Source organism: Ictidomys tridecemlineatus, chromosome X, assembly GCF_052094955.1.
Source record: "Ictidomys tridecemlineatus isolate mIctTri1 chromosome X, mIctTri1.hap1, whole genome shotgun sequence".
In the NCBI taxonomy this organism is placed as follows: domain Eukaryota; kingdom Metazoa; phylum Chordata; class Mammalia; order Rodentia; family Sciuridae; genus Ictidomys; species Ictidomys tridecemlineatus.
In genome coordinates this window covers 18280827-18300921 of record NC_135493.1, presented here as the reverse complement: position 1 = coordinate 18300921, position 20095 = coordinate 18280827, and the positions used below count along the sequence as shown (strand labels likewise).

Sequence of the window (20095 nt, the reverse complement as noted above, 5' to 3'; positions counted from 1 at the left end):
TAAAATTATAAAAAAATAGTTGAAATATGGAGAATGGATAAGGGACAATAAATAATGGAAAGGAAAAGCCAGAGGCTTAAGAAGAGACTTCTGGATGACAGCCAGTTTCAGGGTGGAATTAGAAAAAAGAGCTAGTGAAAGAAAGAGGCTGCAAGGGGATGAGGAACATGTAGTCTCAGAGGACATGAGAAATAGGGGTTCAGGGAGAAGGTTGTATACTGCAGAGGAAAGAGAACCCAGTTAAATTCCTAATTCTTCCATTTAGAGAAATCTCATTCCTTCTCTGAGCTCCAGTTTGTTTTTTTTTTTAACTTGTAAAATGGAAGAACAGCTATTTATGTGAAAGGACTTTATAAACTGTGATGCATAACTCAAATGGAAGGGTTTTTTTTTTGTTGTTCTACCTTCTCGACCCCAGCAGCCTTATGTTATATTTTCTATTGGTATTGTTTTTATGTAATTGTGTAGTATGGTATCTTTGTCTATCTATGTTGGACTGTGTGTGGGAAAAGAAAATAGACAAGAGAGTCATCATTAGTTTTCATAAGACTTCCAAAGTTGCATTTCATTTTGTCACTGAGAAGAATCAAGAAAATCTCCACTGAGAAATGGAGCCAATTGATGAAGTCAGTTCAGTTTAGATAATGAAAAACAGGAAGTTACCTATTTAACTTACCTGAGACCATGGGTGAAAAATAAGGCTTCCTGAAAATTTTACTTTTTGAGAATATAGTCTTTCCTAGAAGAGTTGATGGATTATGTGTTGCAGGAAATTTAGGGACAGTATACAATATAGAGCGCAGTCAGTTCTTTTTTTTTTTTTTTTTTGCTATTGGGGATGGAACCCAGGGCCTTGTACATGTAAGGAAAGCATCGTACCACTGACCTACATCCTCTTTAATTTTATTTATTTATTTTTATTATTTAAAAAATATTTATCTTTTAGTTGTAGTGGGACACAATACCTTTATTTACTTGTTTTTATGTGGTGCTTAGGATGGAACCCAGGGCCTTGCATGTGCTAGGCAAGCACTGTACCGCTAAGCCACTTAATTTTTATTTTGATGCAGGCTTCTACAAAGCCGTCCAGGTGCCCATCCTGCCCCATCCCTCCTGAGTATCTGGGATTACAAGTGTGTGTCACTAGGCCCAACTCAGTTGATTTTTATTTTTTGAGCATCATCCTTTTAGTCCAGCTCTGAGCTAGCACAAAATGGTTACCTGCAAGGAAGCGGAGTTGATTTTTCACTTTCATCATCCCGTCACCAGAGCTTCCAATGCACTCATCTTCATCGTCGCCACAGTCTCCACTTTCAAGTTCTTCCTCATCAATGTTTTGATCCACAACTCTTCCTTTGGGCACAGACATGGTTCTCAGGAGCTGAAAGAAAATAGCCAGAAATGTAGCTCTTCTTCATATTTCTCCGGTAGGTCTAGAACAAGTGTATTATTAACAGGAAGCATTCAAGTGGGAATGAATTACACCCAAGTGTTTAAGAATCATTTCAAACTTAAATAGGTATAAATTATTTATCCTCCTTAGAGTTCATACCTATAGACCTTTCTACAGCATTTGATAAAATTCTCCTTATCTCCAGTTAAATCATGCCACAGTATATATTGCATTAGACCTTTATAGACTATGGTTCCTAAGTTCCTAAATGTCTCCATGGTGGAACACACTGATGGAGAACTTAACACATGATAGGCTAGGGGGACACCAAAATCAGAAAAGATCCCTACGAAACCTCCCAGGACCATATCTACATTCACTAAATAAAAATTGGAAATGCTTCTCACTAAATGAAGAGAGCAGCAGTACCCTTTTAGATCACTCAAAAACTTTTAAATATCTCCCTCTCCCATGATTTTAGGAAGATGCTTTTAATTAAATTCCACTGTATTGTGCTCACTGTTCACTAAGTGGCATATTCATTTTCCTCTTCAGTGTCTGGCTCTTCAGTCATATGGATAATGCCTTCCTCATTTTACGGGACACTCACTACCCAAAAGTCTCTCCACTGGCCAAGACCCAGTCTGCAGCATAAATGGTCCCTGAAGCCAGCTGTCAGATCCCATTTCACTTTTCTCCACCATCTTTCTCAATGACTTCATTTTAATATCTTCTGCTCCTGCTCCAGCTTCTGCTCTATCATCCATTTCTAGTCCAGAATCTCAAAATGATAGCCAACAAAATGATACCAACAAAAGGGGCTTGATATACAGACACTGAGATTCTTGTGATTGGGGAAGAGGTAGCAAAAGAAGAAAAATGCTGCTTACGCAGGCATGCCTTGGTATCTGTGGTTTCCATTATCTCTGTGCTTGTTGTCTCTGTGAAGTATACTTTTATGTTTTCCACCTGTGATTTAGTTGTTATATGAAGACCTACTCAGAAAAAGCTACCCATCATAAAGAAATATGACTCTGCAGGTGATTTATTTTTTAGCCAAAGAAAGAAAAGTCCAAAAGAGGACTTTCCTGACCAATAAGCTCTAATGGTGTTGGAGAAGCCAACCCACCTACTATCTCCTACTTCAGCACCATCTCTATCCTGCTAGGCTATTGCTTTTCCACTGACACCCTCTGACCTCCTCTACCCCTCATCCTACATATATAAATTTTTAGCCTATCAATATAGGCTAAAATAAGCTATACTAGTGATTCTCAGGGCTCCTTTTTTGTTCTTATTAGTTATACATGACAGTAGAATGCATTTTAACATATCATACATACATGGAGTACAACTTCCCATTCTTGTGGTTGTACACAGTGTGGAGTTACACTGGTCATATACTCACATATGCACATAGGATGATAATGTCCAGTTCATTCTACTGTCCTTCCTATTCTCATCTTTCTTCCTTTCCCTTCATTCCCTTTTGTCTAATCCAAAGTATTTCTATTCTTCCCTCCCCACCGCACTCCTTTTGATCTCAGGACTCCTTTAGTTTATTCAAGCTTAGTTTTGGTGCTGGAGATAAAATCCAGGGCCTCATGCATGCTAAGTACACACTTTACCACCAAGCCACACGCTAAACCTCTCAAGACTTCTTCATAATTTAATGGAGAAACCCAAGGAATTAAAAAAAATTAGTTGGAAGTGGACCTTTATTTTATTTATTTATATGTGGTGCTGAGAATAAAACTCAGTGCCTCATACATGCTAGGCAAGTGCTCTACCACTGAGCCACAATCCCAGTACTGGCCATGGAATTTTTTTATACAAGTTTTATCTATCAACATTTGCTGTCTTAGAAATTATAACTGAGAAATTTTTAAATTATTTGATTGCTCATTTAAACACAACAATAAACCCATGATGGAATAAAAGAACAATTTTAAAAATGAAAACACATATTTGCCAGTCCTGAAACAATTACTAGGAATAGTGGAATTCACATTTTTGCCATCTCCTTAATGTCTCACTTAATATAAGAGAGCTGAATTATTAGATCTGGATCTCCATTTCATCTGTTGCAACGCATTGTTTTGGATGAAACATTCACTGAAAATCCATCCTACCACAAATGGGTAGCATGACCTTTTAAGATAATTGTGTGTGTGTGTGTGTATGTGTCTCTCTCTCACACACAAAGTTTAACGAGTAGTCACAATGTGGAATATGAAACCATGTAGATGAATGTTTCATGTCCTGTTACATTAAAATCCATTAGTATGTTTTGAACTTTGAATGAGCCTTTTACTCATTTTGTGTCATCACACATGGTTCATCTGGAAAATATTGGGTCACTGAGCTAAGCAGTTCCTCCAAATGCTGACACCTTTCATTATGTGATATGACAAAAGTCCTATTCATTAGTATCAACTTCAATCTCATCAGAAAAGTCTTTTAGTATGTGACGCTCTAAAGATAATAGTGGCAGATACAAGTTTTCAAAATTTTAGTTTTCTCTTGAAAGCTGGAATTTTATCATTGGCAATACATACTACCAGTTATTTTCTTTGAGCTGTCAGGCTGTCTTTGTTCCTTTCCAAGAAAATGTCTAGCAAATACTCAAGTTTGTATAACCATAATTTGTCAGTCATCCTATCTAGCAAAATGAAAGAAGAGGCTAGTTTAGCTAACAGCTCAAATAATCTTGCAAGTGCTTTTTCTTGAGATGTACAATGACATACACAGTTTGTAGCCTAAATGCTTTAAGTACACTTCCTATTTAATAACACAGGGCATTAAAAATTATACTCAGGGGTTGAGGTTTGATAAAGTTAATAACTTTTTTTACAGCTTTGGCAATGATGTCTTTAAGTGAAACTGCCTTTTATTTTTCTGCATGTGTACACAAGTACAGATTATAATGACTTAGTAGTACATTTTGATGTGACTGCCTTGACTCATACAGTGGTGTGAACAGTTGAACTTGTCTTTACTATTGTACCACTGGTGCAAACATCAACCCAGGAAGAAAGACAAATGGCATTTTTAGTATTGTTGTGTGGGTAGTTTTGACCTTCTGGATCCCTGAGTTTCATGGACTCCCAGGATTCATAAACCATTCTTCGAGAACTGTAAATCTACCTATAACATCATTTCAGTTTTAAAAAATTCCCAATCTCCTCCCTTACTATTACTTCTTTTTGGAAAATTACTTTTGACATAAGCATTTTATGTTAATTTTCAAGAATGCATCCTTTAAGTACGTCATGGACTACTTGACTACAGAAGGGGAATTTGTGGTTTGGTATAGATTAGTGAACTTGCTATTTCTCAAGCATATCTCACATTGGACCCTTGCATTCATATATCCAGTAAACATTACCTGAGAACATACTATGAGCTGTTTTTCATTTCCGCCTATTGAAAGCCTTTCATCCTTTCCAGCCAAGTTCAAGTGTCATGTCCTTAAATGTCATGTCCTTAATGAAGTCTTCCTGGCAGATGAGCATTTCAGTTCTCCCTATTTTTCTCCCACCACTTCTCTTTTCATCTCTAGCACCTAAGTGCCACTTTCTATATATAAACTGGTCCTACTTATTTGTGCATACAACTTCTCTACCACCAGACTGTGAGCTGGCCAGGAATTGCATCATCCGTATGTTTCAATCTCACAATATCTGAGGCAGTGTCTAGAACATACTAGGCACTCAAGAAATTTGTATTACTGAAGTGAGAGGCAAGATGAACTGGCATGGTATCTTAAATTCTTTAAAAGCTACTTCCACAATCTCATGAAAAAAAAAGAGAAAGCCAAACACCAGATTAATTATAGAAGAACTTGTGAATGAATAGCTAAACCCTTTTAGACGACCCTGGCTAAGACCTGTAGCTAATCTTTGAGAGGCCATTTTCCAACCTCAGTACAATGCCTCCAGTATTCTCTGGTAGCTCAGTTTAAAACAAAGTGCAATTAAAAAAAAAACCTTTAAAACTTTGCCAGTGAGGTTCCTTCTTTAGGTCTTAAATTACTCCCACTTTGGAGACAACTCCAGCATTGAAGAAGGATTATAATATACTTTTAAACAATTTTACACAGACAGCTGCTGATGAGTCTAACCCTCACACATTAACAAACCAAATCCAAATCTAGAAAGTTATTGTTAATGCAAAAATCTTAAAGAGAGTGAAGTTCCACAGTGTTGAAAGAAAGGTAATGGGTCAGAGTGGAGGAATTGACAGTAAGAACTGCAGATTTAGTGCAGCCTGGAATTTGGCCCAGAAATCAAATCAGCTAATTAGAATTTACAATATTAACCTTTTTGTTCCCTCTCTCTCTTTACAATGTCTTTCAGACTGAACTCTCACTTTATAAAAAGAAAATTATGAGGGCTTTGCACACAAAAACAGGTAACTTAAGGGGCCTAATGGTTTTGATTAACTGTTTGTCATTTTCAAAAGACAGTATCCTGTTAGCTTTTTAAAAGCCAAGGCTCAGAATAATGATTATCAATATCAAGTATCTTATTAAAACACAGGTCTGATTATTTTACTCTGCTCTCCCCACTGCCATCCTTTAAACCTGACGTATCTGCCATGCATCGCTCTCCATATAGCAGGGGTATGCAAGGCTGTTCAAACTCCAGTGTTTTTCTGAAGTCATGACTATCAGTACAGCTCTGTTTTAGCCATTGAAATCATAGTTGCCCAAACATGCAATCAATGTCTATTTTAGAATCTAATATTTTAAATATATAAGTTATGGTTTGGATCTTAAATGTTCCCCCAAAGGCTTGTATGTTGAAGGCTTGGTCCCAAGCAGATGGCCCTATAGGAAGTGGTAGTATATTTAGTAGGTGGAGAATCATGAAAGGGAGTTAGGTTACTGACAATATGCCCTTGAAGGTGGTACTGGGACCCTGGCCCCCTTTTCTTTGCTCCCCACCATGATGTTCTGCCTAACCACAGACCCAAAAGGAAATGAGGATAACTAAACACTAACAGAAACCTCTAACATCATGAACCAAAATAAATCCTTCCTCCTCATGAGTTGATTACCTCAGGTGTTTTGTCATAGTGACAGAAAGCTGACCAATACAACATATAATATAGAAAAGTAGAATGATGAAGAAATAAAGGGGGAAATCCAATTCCAAATTCTAATATATAATGTATGTGTGGTTTTAAAAATTGCTTTTTTGGGGGGCCTGGGGATGTGGTTCAAGTGGTAGCATGCTCATCTGGCATGTGTGAGGCACTGGGTTCAATCCTCCGCACCACATAAAAATAAAATAAAGATACTGTATCTACCTAAAACTAAAAATAAATATTTGAAAAATTGCTTATTTTTCCATAGTTGAACTTGGATTTTGGAATCAGACAGACTCCTGGATTTATGTATAATTATAGTGCACTAATAAAAACATAAAAATCCTGGTTTTTCCACTTAAATGAATTTGTGTTTTCAGACAAACTGCTTAATCTTTCTAAAGCTCAGGGTTCTCAACTGTAAAATGAGAGAAACAATTTCTGCCTCACAGAATTGTAATGAGTAAATGTGATAAACACAATACTTTAAATGTGATAAAACATCTAGTTATTAAGGGATTTATAAAAAAATCACCTAACCTTTTAAAAACATTGAGCATTTACATTTCTTTTGCTTATAAACAAAGATGTGCTCATTAGGAACAGTCACATAAATTCATATTTTGGATAATTTCCTAAGTAAGATTACCAAGGCAAAGGGTATATACATATCGTACTTATTTGTCACCATGGGAATGAGTCACAATTTCCCTAAGAATCACCTAGAATGCTACTTTAAAATGAGGCTCCCTGAGCCGGGGTTGTAGCTGAGTGTTAGACCATATGCTTAGCATGAGCAAGTACCTAGATTTGATTTCCAACACCCAGAAATAAATAAAATAAAACAAAATAAAATAATAGGCTTCCTGGCCCTCCTCTCAGAGCTTTGGATTTAGTAGGTCTGGTCCATTTTTTCCTAGACCTGCCCTCCCATCGTACTGCAAGTGAACTACAGACAACACTTTAAGAAAGGCTTCTCCAGTGTTAACACTGCTTTGGAGGAGCCCTCTGAAACCATCTTTGGTCACAAATCATCTTAGTACCAGATGTGCTGGAATCCTTATGAAATGCTTTTCAAATCATTCTTTTTAAAAACAAAGTCAATGCAATCTGATGATTTCCTTTTTACTTAGGTATGGCCATCATGACCTTTCATCTTTGTAGTTCATGAAAATACCCTTGTATAAAGGTAACTGGCTTCATTTGATTAGAAAGAGAAACATTTTAAGTCAGCCTAGGAAGAGGTACTCAGGATTGTGTGATAAAAGGGAACAAAAAGCCTGGAATAATTACTTGAGAAAATTAGAACCAAAATGTAAGAGAAGAGGGCTTTCTAGAATATAGCAGTTTTACATTCTTAAAACCATAAGCAATATAACAAAAAGGCAATGCAGCCTCAGACAAGGCAATTTGGCCAAAGGTCTTTTGTGCCTGTTGAACAAGAGAACAAAGATCAAAGCACATACTTGTTCTCAGGGAGATAAAATATGCTGAAATTAGGACAGTGAAAGCAGCAACTCTTGATCTATCTATATGGTATAAATAATGCAGCTCTTGTTATTATCCTGATTGCAAAGATATGGGCCTTATGAACTTCACACTGTTCCAGTGTTGAACATATGCTCACTCACACAGTCTACAAACCCTGTCCCCCAATTTGGTGAACCGGAAGACCGCCATCCCATTTCCCAAATATGGGGGGTGGGCACCGAATCTCAGACAGGGGACATGATGAAGTCACTGAGTGAGTGATAAAGATTCATTTAAAATAATGTCTTCTAGCCAGGTGTAGAGGTAATCTCAGCAACTTGGGAGGTGAGTCAGTAGGATCTCAAGTTCAAAGCCAACCTCAGCTAGTTAGTGAGGCCCTAAGCAACTTAGTGAAATCCTGTCCGTAAATAAAACATTAAAAAAAAAAAAAAGTCTGGGGATATGGGTCAGTGGTAAAACTTCCCTGGGTTCAATCTCTGGTACCAAAATAATAATAATAATAATTATAATAATAATAATAATTATTATTATTATTATAATGATGATGATGTCTTCTATCATCAAGCCTAGAATTCTTCAAGAAAAATATGACTTAGGTAAAGACATTAATGAATAGAAGCTTCATCTCCCATTTTTACTGGTCTTGACTGCCTTGACTTCAGATAACTTTCAATTTAATTCCATTTTCTCAGATGATGAGGGAAAAGCCTTTCACTTTCTGGAGGTAGGCTTGGGAGGGGGAGTTCAGGACCAGACACTTAACAACAGTGGATACCTCCTGCTTGTTTTCCCCAGTCTTGCCCTCAACTGTGTCTTAAGTAACCAAACTATCTCATCAGGAACAGGTTTGTTTTGAAAAGTTCCAGACAGCTGGTTAGGATAGAATGAAAAATTCCATTACTGCTGTTACACAGCTAAGAGTTTTCTTGACTTTAAGCTCTTTAGCATTTTAGAAAATAAAGGCTAAGTAACAAAATAGATACTGAAAATATGGGACTTGGTACATATTTTGAGGATTTAGCTAGTTTTGTCTCTTTTGGCTACTCACATGCCTTCTCTAGGCATTTTTTAATATGTGGAATCCAGGTTACATTTTAAAGCTATTAAGCTAGGCTTACAGAGCTGATGTTGAACTATTTGGATGCTCGGCTTTATACAACCTGTGAGGAATGCTTTGGGGGCCTGGCTTTCCGTATCCGCAGCAATGTAAACACATGCTTTACTGTTTGTATTTGAGTAGCATAAGCTAATGGGAAACAAATGTGGTGACTCCAATGAATCCCGGCCTTTTTGGAATGCCATTATTATTTATTTATACATTGTGCACATCCACAAGGCCTAGCACGTGACCTCTGCTTTGCATGCGCACGTCCTTTGAACAAATGCACCAAACCACAGCCACAACTAATTGGAAACAATTGCAACTCCACACATTTGAGATGAAGCCAGATCCCAATGTATGGGGCTAGAATTAATGGCTATGTATGCACTTCACCCATTGGGGAGGCAATAATGTGTAGCAGTTAAAAGTGTGAGTTTTGGAATCTGACCAGCATGGATTTAAATCCCTACTCCACCTAATTACTAGCTGTGTGGCTTTAGGCAAGTTGCATAGCCTCTCTGAGCTTCAGTTTCCTCACCTGTAAAATAGAGAATAATATTATTTATTAAGTTCATATAGTTGTTGAAGTATTAAATTAAATAGCACCATCCACCTTTCATAGTCCCATTGACCCTTTCTTCATAGAAGTTTCTACAGTTTGTGATTAATTATATATTTCCCGGTTGCATCTCCACTAGACTAACAGAAGGGATAGTGGTCTGTTTTGATTACCAGTGTCTAGCATGCTGTTCAGTACAAAGTGAGGCAATGTTCAGTAAATATTCATTAAATGCATGAATGAATAAATAAATAGAATAATGCATGTATAGTGCTTAGTGCATTGCCTGGCAAGGTAATAAGTTCTCAGACATGTTAACTGCTGCTTAGGATAATTATGATGATCTTTAGGAGGAAAAAGAGGAGGAGGAGGAGGAGGAGGAAGAGTAGCCACTGCTGAATGCCTTGTAAGGCCAAATAAATATCACTCCATGGCCACACACTGAGGCAGGAGAGAGAGAGAGAGAGAGAGAGAGAGAGAGAGAGAGAGAGAGAGAGAGAGAGAGAGAGAGAGAGAGAGAGAGAGACAGCATGGAATCTTCCTAAGAATCTGAGAAAATGTTTTTGGATGCTCCCAGTAAGATAAGGATCTGTTCACCAAGACTGCACACAGATGTTTAGTCACAAGGAGCAAAGAGTTCTGCTGGAGGCTGCGCTTCCAGATGGTATCAGAAAGGCCCCCTGCACCCACACATGCTCTTGCCTGGTCCTTGCTTCCGCATTCATCTCTTATCCATAGGACCTGCTTTCTCTAGCACTAGCAGTTTCCCCAAAACATCCTTTGTGTTGTGAATGTGCTGCTAAAACTTATGAAAATAAGTATCCCAATGAAATAAATGTCTGACTAGTAAAACAGGTTGTGAAATAAGCCAATTTAGAATAGAATTTAATAGAATTTAGATAGAATTTAAGACACGTGTGACACTCCATCTCTGGTGATAGAAATGGTTGTCTGGAGTTTTAAGGATTTGTACACTACCTCAATGTAGAAATTTTCCAATAATATTAAGAATACAGGTTGAGTGTCCCTTATCAGAAATGCTTAAGACCAGACATATTTCAGATTTCAGTGTTTTTCAGGTTTTGGAATATTCACATATACATAATGAGACATCTTGGGGATATGACCCAAGTCTAAATACAAATTTCATTTATGTATCATATATGCCTTATAAACATATCCTGAAGGTAATTTTGTAAAGTATTTTAAATAATTTTGTCCATGAAACAAAGTTTCGCATTGAGATTTCCACTTGTGTTCTCATACTGGCTCTTGAAAAGTTTTAGATTTTGAAGCATTTTGGATTTTCAGATTAGGGATACTCAACCTTTAATTTGGAACTGTTCCGAGTTTTATTGTTTTCACAGAGCATAGTGGTTAAAGCTCATACTCTGGAGTCAGAAAACTTGGATTCAAATGGAGAATCGATCAGTTACCACTGTTGTTACTGTAAACAAATTATTCTTTAACTTCTCTGAGCTTCATGTTTCTTATCTAAAAGAAGAGTACAAGTACACCTCCCCTATCCCCCATAATGTGTGATTGTGGGGATTAAATGAAGGAATTCATGGAAAATACTGAGCCTATTGGTATCTGGCACACAGTATTAAAACAATATCAATATTACATATTAAAAACTATGTGTCCATGAAATATGAATCTACAAACAGTATAAAATTTGAATTTTTGGCATAGGTTAACCTTCAATTATACAGTCTGAGGAGGTCTAATTACAATGGTAGGAACATTGTAAGCCCTTAACAAGTCTTGGTTAGCCAGGAGCAGTGATGTGTGCCTGTAATCCCAGCAGCTCAGGAGGCTGAGGCAGGAGGATCACAAGTTCAAAGCCAGCCTCAGCAACTTAGTGAGACCCTAAGCAATTCAGTGAAACTCTGTCTCTAAATGAAATATAAAAAAAGGGACTAGGGATGTAACTCAGTGTTTAATCACCCCTGGCTTCAATCCTCAGTACCAAAAAATAAAAATAAAAAGTCTTGGTTATTGTGTCATTACTATTAGAAATTATTATATTAATGATTAAAAGCACTTCTGTAGGGCTGTGGCTGTGGCTCAGTGGTGGAATGCTCGCCTAGCACATGTAAGGCACTGGGTTCGATCCTCAGCACCACATAAAAATAAATAAATAAATAAATAAAATAAAGGTATTGTGTCCAAGTACAACTAAAAAATAAAATAGACTTTTAAAAAAGCACTTCCTTATCTGTTCTCTCAGTTGCTCCACCAGGACCTCCATTACATAGCAGGGCAGGCATTATTAGCCTTATTTTAAAAACCGAGGAAACTGGAATTGGGAAAGATGTGAGGCAATGTGCCCAATTTTAGCCTGAAAAATTATAAAAGAGTAGCCACAGTAAAGTTTGTTAGAGTTTGGAATGTGGACAGAAAAAGATTTTATATTCTAGCACTAACTTGGAAATGGTGGGGGCCCTGGGACTAGCATAGTGCCTGACACATAGTAGGTGCTCAGGACATAAATGGCAACTGAAAGAAATGAAATGAATCAATGGGTTAACAAATTAAATGAGAAGTTACTCGTCAACTTTTGATTTCTCCCAGCCTCTGTCTCTTCGACTCTGATGTGGTCTTTTCAAAGGAATGAACCAACTAACCCAAAGGGATATGGCCAACCAAAGCATTAAGTGGTTGAATGAGGTTCCCAGGGCCACACAGTAAGTCTCTTCCAAACCCCAAGCTAAGTATTCTCTTTTCTAAGTTGGTCTACATATGTGTTAATTCTGGGTTCCCACAAAGTTGCAGTTATAAGTCTGGATCTAAGATTGGCCTAGCCCCAAGAAGCTAGCCAGATCAGGCTGATTGGCCAGGTGTGGCAGCAATGTGTAAAACACAGAAAGGTACTCTTGCAGGCCACCAAACCCAGCTTCCCTCTGAAGGCCTCTGATCCCAGCTCTCCCCTTTATTGAAGATTGCTGACATTTGTGTCCCCAAATCAGTTTGAAACCATTGTGAAAGAATAACAAAGATGAAATAAAAACATTTTTTTTCTGGAAGAAAAACCTGCTTCAAAGACATCTGTGAAACCCCAGCACTGCTTGGTTTCCAAAGGAATTGTCTTAGTAAAATGAGGGCCAGTGGCAGAGGGCAAGGATCCCAGGGTGAGAGTATACCAACATATTACACATTTCCTCAGGGAACTGAGGTTACACAGACATTATCTGAGTGCTTACTATTGTCCGAGTGCATAACTGTGATTCATTCCAAATAGACATCTTGTGGTTATACTTTTGGGAAATGAGAATTCTTGCCTCTAAAAATAACCTCTGTGTGTGAACCGCAGCAGCCATGTCATCAGGCATTGGACTTGAAGAGTCAACCTCAAAGACTAGGGGATGATGGTTCACTATTCTTCCAGAAGGCCTCTGGCCCACTGAGGATTAGTTTGATGCCTCTAATTTCCCTGACAAAGCTTCCTTCCTTTTAAAATGGAGTCGTGGTCAGGATCTATAACTAGGTTTTCTAGTGGAAACAGGTTTTCCTACTCTGGCATACCATTTGAAAAAAATATGAATTTTTAAATGTTTTGGATAATTATGGCTACATTGTATTGTTTCAAAGAACAATAAAAGACCTGGGGCATCTGGTGCAAATAAATGAGCTGAGATTTGATGAAAAACTACGTTCTGAGTTTTCGGTTTCCTTGGAGGTCTGAGAATTTCAAACTCTTTCTACATTTTGGGATATAGAGTCCTAAGGGAGAAGTGGGCTCTCAAACAGGAAACACAAGTAAAATTATTACAATATTCATATCTAATCACATACCTTGAAAACCTGAAATAGAAGTCAAAGAATGTGGTTATTATATATACTTTAAAAAAAATTTTCACTTCTTCTTTTTCTTTCTTTCTTTATTATTATTATTTTTTTTTTTTTGGTATCACAAATTGAACTCAGGGGCACTCAACCACTGACTCACATCCCCAGCCCTATTTTGTACTTTATTTACAGACAGACTTGCTTAGTGCCTCACCATTGCTGAGGCTGGCTGTGAACTCAAGATCCTCCCATCTAAGCCTCCGGAGCCACTGAGATTACAGGCATGTGCCACTGTGCCCAGCTTAACTTCACTTCTTTTAAGTGAAAATTAACTTAAATGCGCAGATAATTCCTCTAAGTATGAAAAATCTGAGATGCATATGAAAATTACACTTTGTTTGGTAAATACAGCATTAAAGATGCTGAAATAACTGGCCTTTTTGAATCTACCATGAGTAGGTTTTCTAATATTTTGATCACAGAAGATAACTACAAAACAAGAATCTCAGGAGGACTATTGACAAACCTAGTTACATACTGCTGCTATCAAAGGATTAAACACTCCCTTGTTATAGGGTTGTTTTCTTTCCTGTACCTTGAGTGATTTGAATAGTGTGGTCCAGTAGTGCGTGAAGGGATGGGAAATGGAACTCTGGTATTCTCCAGAAGGAAAGGAATTTGAGCCCTGCCTTTTGGTAACTGTTTAGGACACAATTAACACAGAATAAATTCACTACCATGATGGAATCCCATATTCATCAATCTTTTAGTAAGATTCACAGCCATTTTCCATCTACTAATTATTGATATTGGCAACAATTCTCTCAATTTTAGCTTAGTTAATTCTATCACATACTCATATAGATTTCTTTTCTAGTAGTAAAACTTCTACTGAGTTGATTGTATAAACTTACAAAAGAACTTTTAGTTGAGCGTAGTGGTGAACACTTGTAATCCCAGAATCCTACATGCTCAAGAGGCTGAGGCAGAAGGGTCGTGAGTTCAAAGCCAGCTTCAGCAACTTAGCAGGGCCCTAAGTAACTCAGTGAGACCTGTCTCTAATAAAATACAAATAGGGGCTGGGATTGGCTCAGTGGTTAAGTGCCCCTGGGTTCAATTCCTGGTACAAAAAAAAATCCCAGTTAATATTTGCCTAAACTAACATTCACACTTACTTTTTAGCCCCTACCCAAAACATGAGCTTAATTAGTGCTATCTATACCCTTGCCTTGTGATAGCATATTTTAGATTGATTTCAATTTTTTGAAATAAATGGAATTGGAGCTTAGTACAGAGACAAACATTTTCACTTCCCTATGAGTCTTTTTCATCATTCTTTGGAATTCTGGGCCTCCTTAACCATTTCTCCCATTGGATCTGCTTAGGAATCCATTCCTCAGACAGGCCCCATGCTTTTCCTAAGAAGCTTATTAGAATTTAACCACAGAGTCTGGGAAGAGCATCATATAACCAAGTCCAGCTAATTTGTGCTCAGCATTGGGCAGAGCTTAATCCTATAGTATTTTGAGTAGGTAGGTATATGCTGGAAGAGATTATGGTGAATTCTTTCCTCTGATGGCTATCTCTGGTGGATAGGGTGTGCACATTTTGCTTATTCCTGGGACTGAAGTGATTGGCTGGCTATCTTATCTGGACTCCTTCCCTATCCCACAAAAATTATTTGGTGATGATGGTGGTGATAGAATGGTAGGAATAGGAGAATGTTAGTGTGGGAGGGAAAAAGGACAACTTATAATAGGCTATAGACAACACACATTTATATAGTTCTAACTTTTTTGTTTCTCTTCACTGAGCTCAGTAAGTAGGAATGTCTTGACCAGTTCTAACATGGGCTTCTCCACCATCCTGAGATTCCTTGTGGTTGTATTCAATTAACATCTTGTTTAACACCCCCTTTCCTCTCCCAAAACATTTAAGCCTATACCAGGTAATATACACACATTCTCAACATTGAGCTCATTCAACATAATTCCAGACACAGCTGTAGTAATTTTCATCCTTGAAGAAATCAACTTGAATGGATAGCCTAGCTAGACGTAACAGGAAAGTACATGGGTGAGAAACAGGACTTACCTTTCAGAGGATGATGTTTAGTATAAGAAATGTAGATATCAGTTGCATTGAACACCCAGAAGTACTCAATATTATACTCATCATCTTACTAAGGGAATTAAGAAGGAGTAAGGTATAGAAACAACCTGAAAAAATCATATGGTTCAGTACTCCTATTTTACAGATGGGTACAGCAAGCCCACAAGGACAATACACAGTAGAGCTTTTCAACCCCACCAGTGCTATGAGTAATGCTAGATTTTTTCTTAATTCTTGAAGATAGCACAGGAGAATAAATTGAGGGCCAGTAAAGGAAAAAGAGGCAAGGGAACTTGAGAGCTGCAAAATGTATTTAGGTCTGGAAAGTAGGGAATGAGGTTCTCCTTCCTAAATTATTATCCAAACCTGGCCAAATCACAGGCTAGAGGAGATAGCAATATGGCCCCTAGACATATGTAGCATCCCATTTCTGTGTTGACAGAGCCTGCCCTCAAGAAACACAGAATTCACAAGGAATTCTTCTCAAGTAGGGGTGGTGGAAATGTAGTGGAATAAAACTAGTTCAAAAATTTTTTTTGTTTATCTTTCCAAAAATAAAACAAATACTCAGTTCAGTGCAGGAAGGAAGTCTTGGATACTACAAAAACCACCAACTCCTACAACTTTCCATTTTTAATTCTTATCCACTCCTGATTAGGTAGAATAATCAATCTGTCAAAATGTATTGATAATTCCTCTGTTCCCCTCCTATTCATCTCTACCTGCCTATTCTCAAGCAATTCCAGTTGAAAACAATTTAGCAAGGCTTATTCATCCTAAAATCATTGCACTTGCATTCAATTGAACATAATTCCATTCTGTTTCCTATTTTCCTTACTTATATACATTGAAGTATTTGGTCAACTTTACTAATACAAATGGTAAATTCTTAAGTTATGGTGGTTTTCAACTAAATTGAAACTTCAAATATGTTGCTGCCCCCAAAATTGGATTTGATGGGATGGTTATAATTTATACATCTTTAAATAGTAACTATATCTAAGGACTAGTTTATATTTCAGATGGCTGACATCTTGTGCTTTCATGTTTCTGGAAAGAAGCAGGAAATATACAGTGAAGTTGTATGAAGTGATTCCACAAGTTCAAACTAAATTCTAGCATTGCCATCTGTGAGTCGACAGTAGAGAGACCTTATGCCATAACAGCAGAACCCACAACAGAAATAAGAGTGCCCAACAGTTTCACATATTTAGGTACTCACTCTTCTACAGATGTCTTAATTAATGAATAGTAAAAATTCAACTTCTGTAACATGTAATGTAAAATCCTGGAGGTTCACAGGGGTTTGAAGGAGGCTAACATTGCTGCTAATCAAGTTCCTCTCCTTTTATCAAAACATGTCCCTACTTCAACCTATCCAAGACTGACTTCTGTTTCTTATTTCTACTCATACCAGCTAGATATAAGATTTATTTTCTATTAATTCAACTGGGAAAACATTTTCATCACTTTAAGCACTTAGGCACTAGCTTCTTTATTTAGGTTAAACACTCAGACACATTACCTTGCTTTTAGAGAAGCACCCTCAACTATTACATCACTTTGTAAAATTTTAATTTCTAGTTCTATGGTAAATAATTATAAAAGCCTATTATTTCTCACATTTATCTCCATATACTTGTGACTTATAGCACTTTATTGCTCAGTCTAGCTGAGAGGTAAATAACAAAACAATGGTACCTTTGACTAGACAAGGTTGATCTTCTCTACCAGTATTTACCCAGAGTACCCACTCTTCTCAAATAGCCCACAGAATACCTGAAGTCTGCCAATTCACTCATCTACCTGGGGTACTTTTTCCATGCTTCATTTCTTCCACCCTGCCAAAACCTGACTTTTAATTCACTTAGGAACTTGTTCTTCTTGATTTAAAATTTCCAAGCTTTACTCTCCACACTTATAGAATGGAGATATCATCTACCTTCTATCACTGAATTATTGAGGAAATAATTCAGCATAGTGCCTGGGTATGCAAAAGGCAGTGAAAAAATGATAGATTCCCTTGATAATGGTCACTGATAATGGTTTTAGATATGACTCTCCTTTGGTGAACTGTGCTCTTACTGGGGCTTTTGGTAATAATGACTCCTAAAGGAACACCTGGAAATGGGAATTACAGAGACTGAGGTACACTAGTGGAAGAGATACATTGGTGTGGTTGGGATATCTTTGAATATTCACACACTTATGTTCATTGGCAGTTATCTACTTCTCCTGTTTTCCAATTTTAACTTAAATTCTTATATTGTAGGGAAAAAGCTTCCGAACCTTTAAAATCAAAAGTTTAAAGAAAAAAAATACTGAAGTAAAAGAGCATGTAAAATACACCTGGCTACAGGTGTATTTTATCACATATGAAATATTTTCTTAGGAGCCAGAAGCTAATCTAAATATTTATGGCTTTTGGTGAATGTGGCTATTCTTCTACTTAGTTTGCTATACCAAAAAAATTAATAAAAATGTTCCAAGTGCTTTTACAAAATTTTATAACTATCTTAATAACTATCTGGAACAATATCAAGCACAAAGAATCAAAGAGACTAAACTGAGATTGTACATAAAACAACATAGGGGAATTATGAATGGCATCAGGCTAAGTGTAAAAAACAGGGAGACACATGAAACATATGGTATCATGGAAAGAACCCTTGGCATAGGAGCTTCAGTTTTCTCATCAGTAAAACAGTAATAAAAACAATTTCTGCCCTGCCAAAAGCACTGGGCTGTCTTTAGAATCAAATGTAATAAACCTAAATAAGTATTTTGGAAAGTATAAAATTGTAAGACAGTGGTTTTTATAAATACAATGGCCCTACAAATATAAAACCATTTCATAAGCACTCATTTTATTTCTCCACAGACAAATGGAGATATTTAAAAGGGAATCAAGAGAAAACATGGACCATATATAGGGAGAAAAATAGTCAATAGAAACTGTACTGGAGGTAGGACAGACATTGATTGGCCTTATTAGACAAAGACTTTATTTATCTTTATTTACTTATTTCTGTGGTGTTGGGGATTAAACCCAGAGCTGCATGTATTCTAAGCAAGTGCTAGATAAGATAATTTTATCTTAATCACAAGGGGAATAAAAAAGAAAACCAACCAATGTGGAAGAATAGAAAAAATAATTCAGTAAATAATTCTTATTAATTTTAGAGGGTAGAAAAATAAAAATGATTCCTAAAACATGAATAAAATATTGGAGAGTTTTGGTTTAGGGGAGAATTAAATTCATTGCTACTATTAATAATAATATGGACTGTATAAATGACTCTCTGGATATATATTTGGAAACTTGGCATATGAAGCTGTTATATTTCTGAAATTTCTATCATATTTTCACCTTCATCTTATAAAAGAAATATTATCAGGGGCTGGGGTTGTGGCTCAGTGGTAGAGTACTTGCCTGGCATGTGTGAGACACTGGGTTTGATTCTCAGCACCACAAATAAATAAATAAAATAAAGCTCTATCAACAACTGAAAAATATTTTAAAAAAGAAATAGTATCAACCAGTACTTTTGGGACACAATTACACTCTTTCTCTAACCTAGCATTTTTTAGCTTTGTATTGGATAAGTACAAATTCAACAAATATCTACCTCTAAACCTGGTTAGGTTATTCAAAGGTTTATATCTTTCATTCCACAAGTATCTTAGAACAGCATGTATGTCTGGAGGCTTATTATTGCAAAACCAGAAAAAATACAAACTCTAAACACATCCCCAAAACACAAAAGCAATGTTTCTTTGAGAAACTTCTCTATGGGGAAACTGGGATGCCTCTCTGGTCTCTATGGGCAACAGTGATAGGAGTACCATATTTACTATAAGTACCACTTTTACCAAGTCATTAATTCCCTTTACAAAGAGCTATCTCCCAAGGCTGCCTGTTTGCAGTACTCTTTGACAATCAGTAGATTATATATGAGGATTCTGGAGTCTGGGAAAATATTGCTTAACCAGCTTGACATTTTAGTGTCAATGGTTTATGTATTTTGACTATCCTTAATAAATCCACCCTTATTTTTTCTTGCTGTTCTTACTTATATTTCTCCATTTGGGGGCTGTTGTTTAGCTATCCTAAAATAATTAGACTCGACCTATTTCAATATTTGCATTCATAAACCAATAAACCAATGATGGCTTCTCCCAACTATCAAAAATAGAATGGCCCAATTTAACTATGCCCTTGTGTTAAGCATCTCTGAAAGAACCACCAAATAAAACTGGTTGACTTTAGAACTGTCATCAAAATTGTTTGATTTTTGGTGGGTTTAAAGTTGGCTAATGGTGTGTGGCCTTACATACATACAGCATAATATGTTAATTACCAAGTGGATATGAACATGACCAGTATCCTATTTGTTCTTAAACGGCATACATTTTATCTCTATTACACTCTAGCCAACTTCCTCTATCAAATCAACTATTTCCTAGTTTTAATTTAGCCCCACAGTCTGTGTATCATGTACAAATAAGGTATATCACAGAGAATACCTAAAAAGCCAGACATTTCGTGATAAAA

At 36.8% G+C, this 20095-nt stretch overlaps 1 protein-coding gene across 1 annotated transcript in view; it reads right to left on the bottom strand.

Moving 5' to 3' along the window:
- The window catches only part of Gpc3 (glypican 3), a 399890-nt gene that overhangs the window by 49846 nt on the left and 329949 nt on the right, over positions 1 to 20095 (bottom strand). Inside the window, exon 7 of the mRNA XM_005337686.3 lies at positions 1222 to 1381. Coding sequence (XP_005337743.1) covers positions 1222 to 1381 — 160 coding nt within the window. The remainder of the gene's footprint in view (positions 1 to 1221; positions 1382 to 20095) is intronic.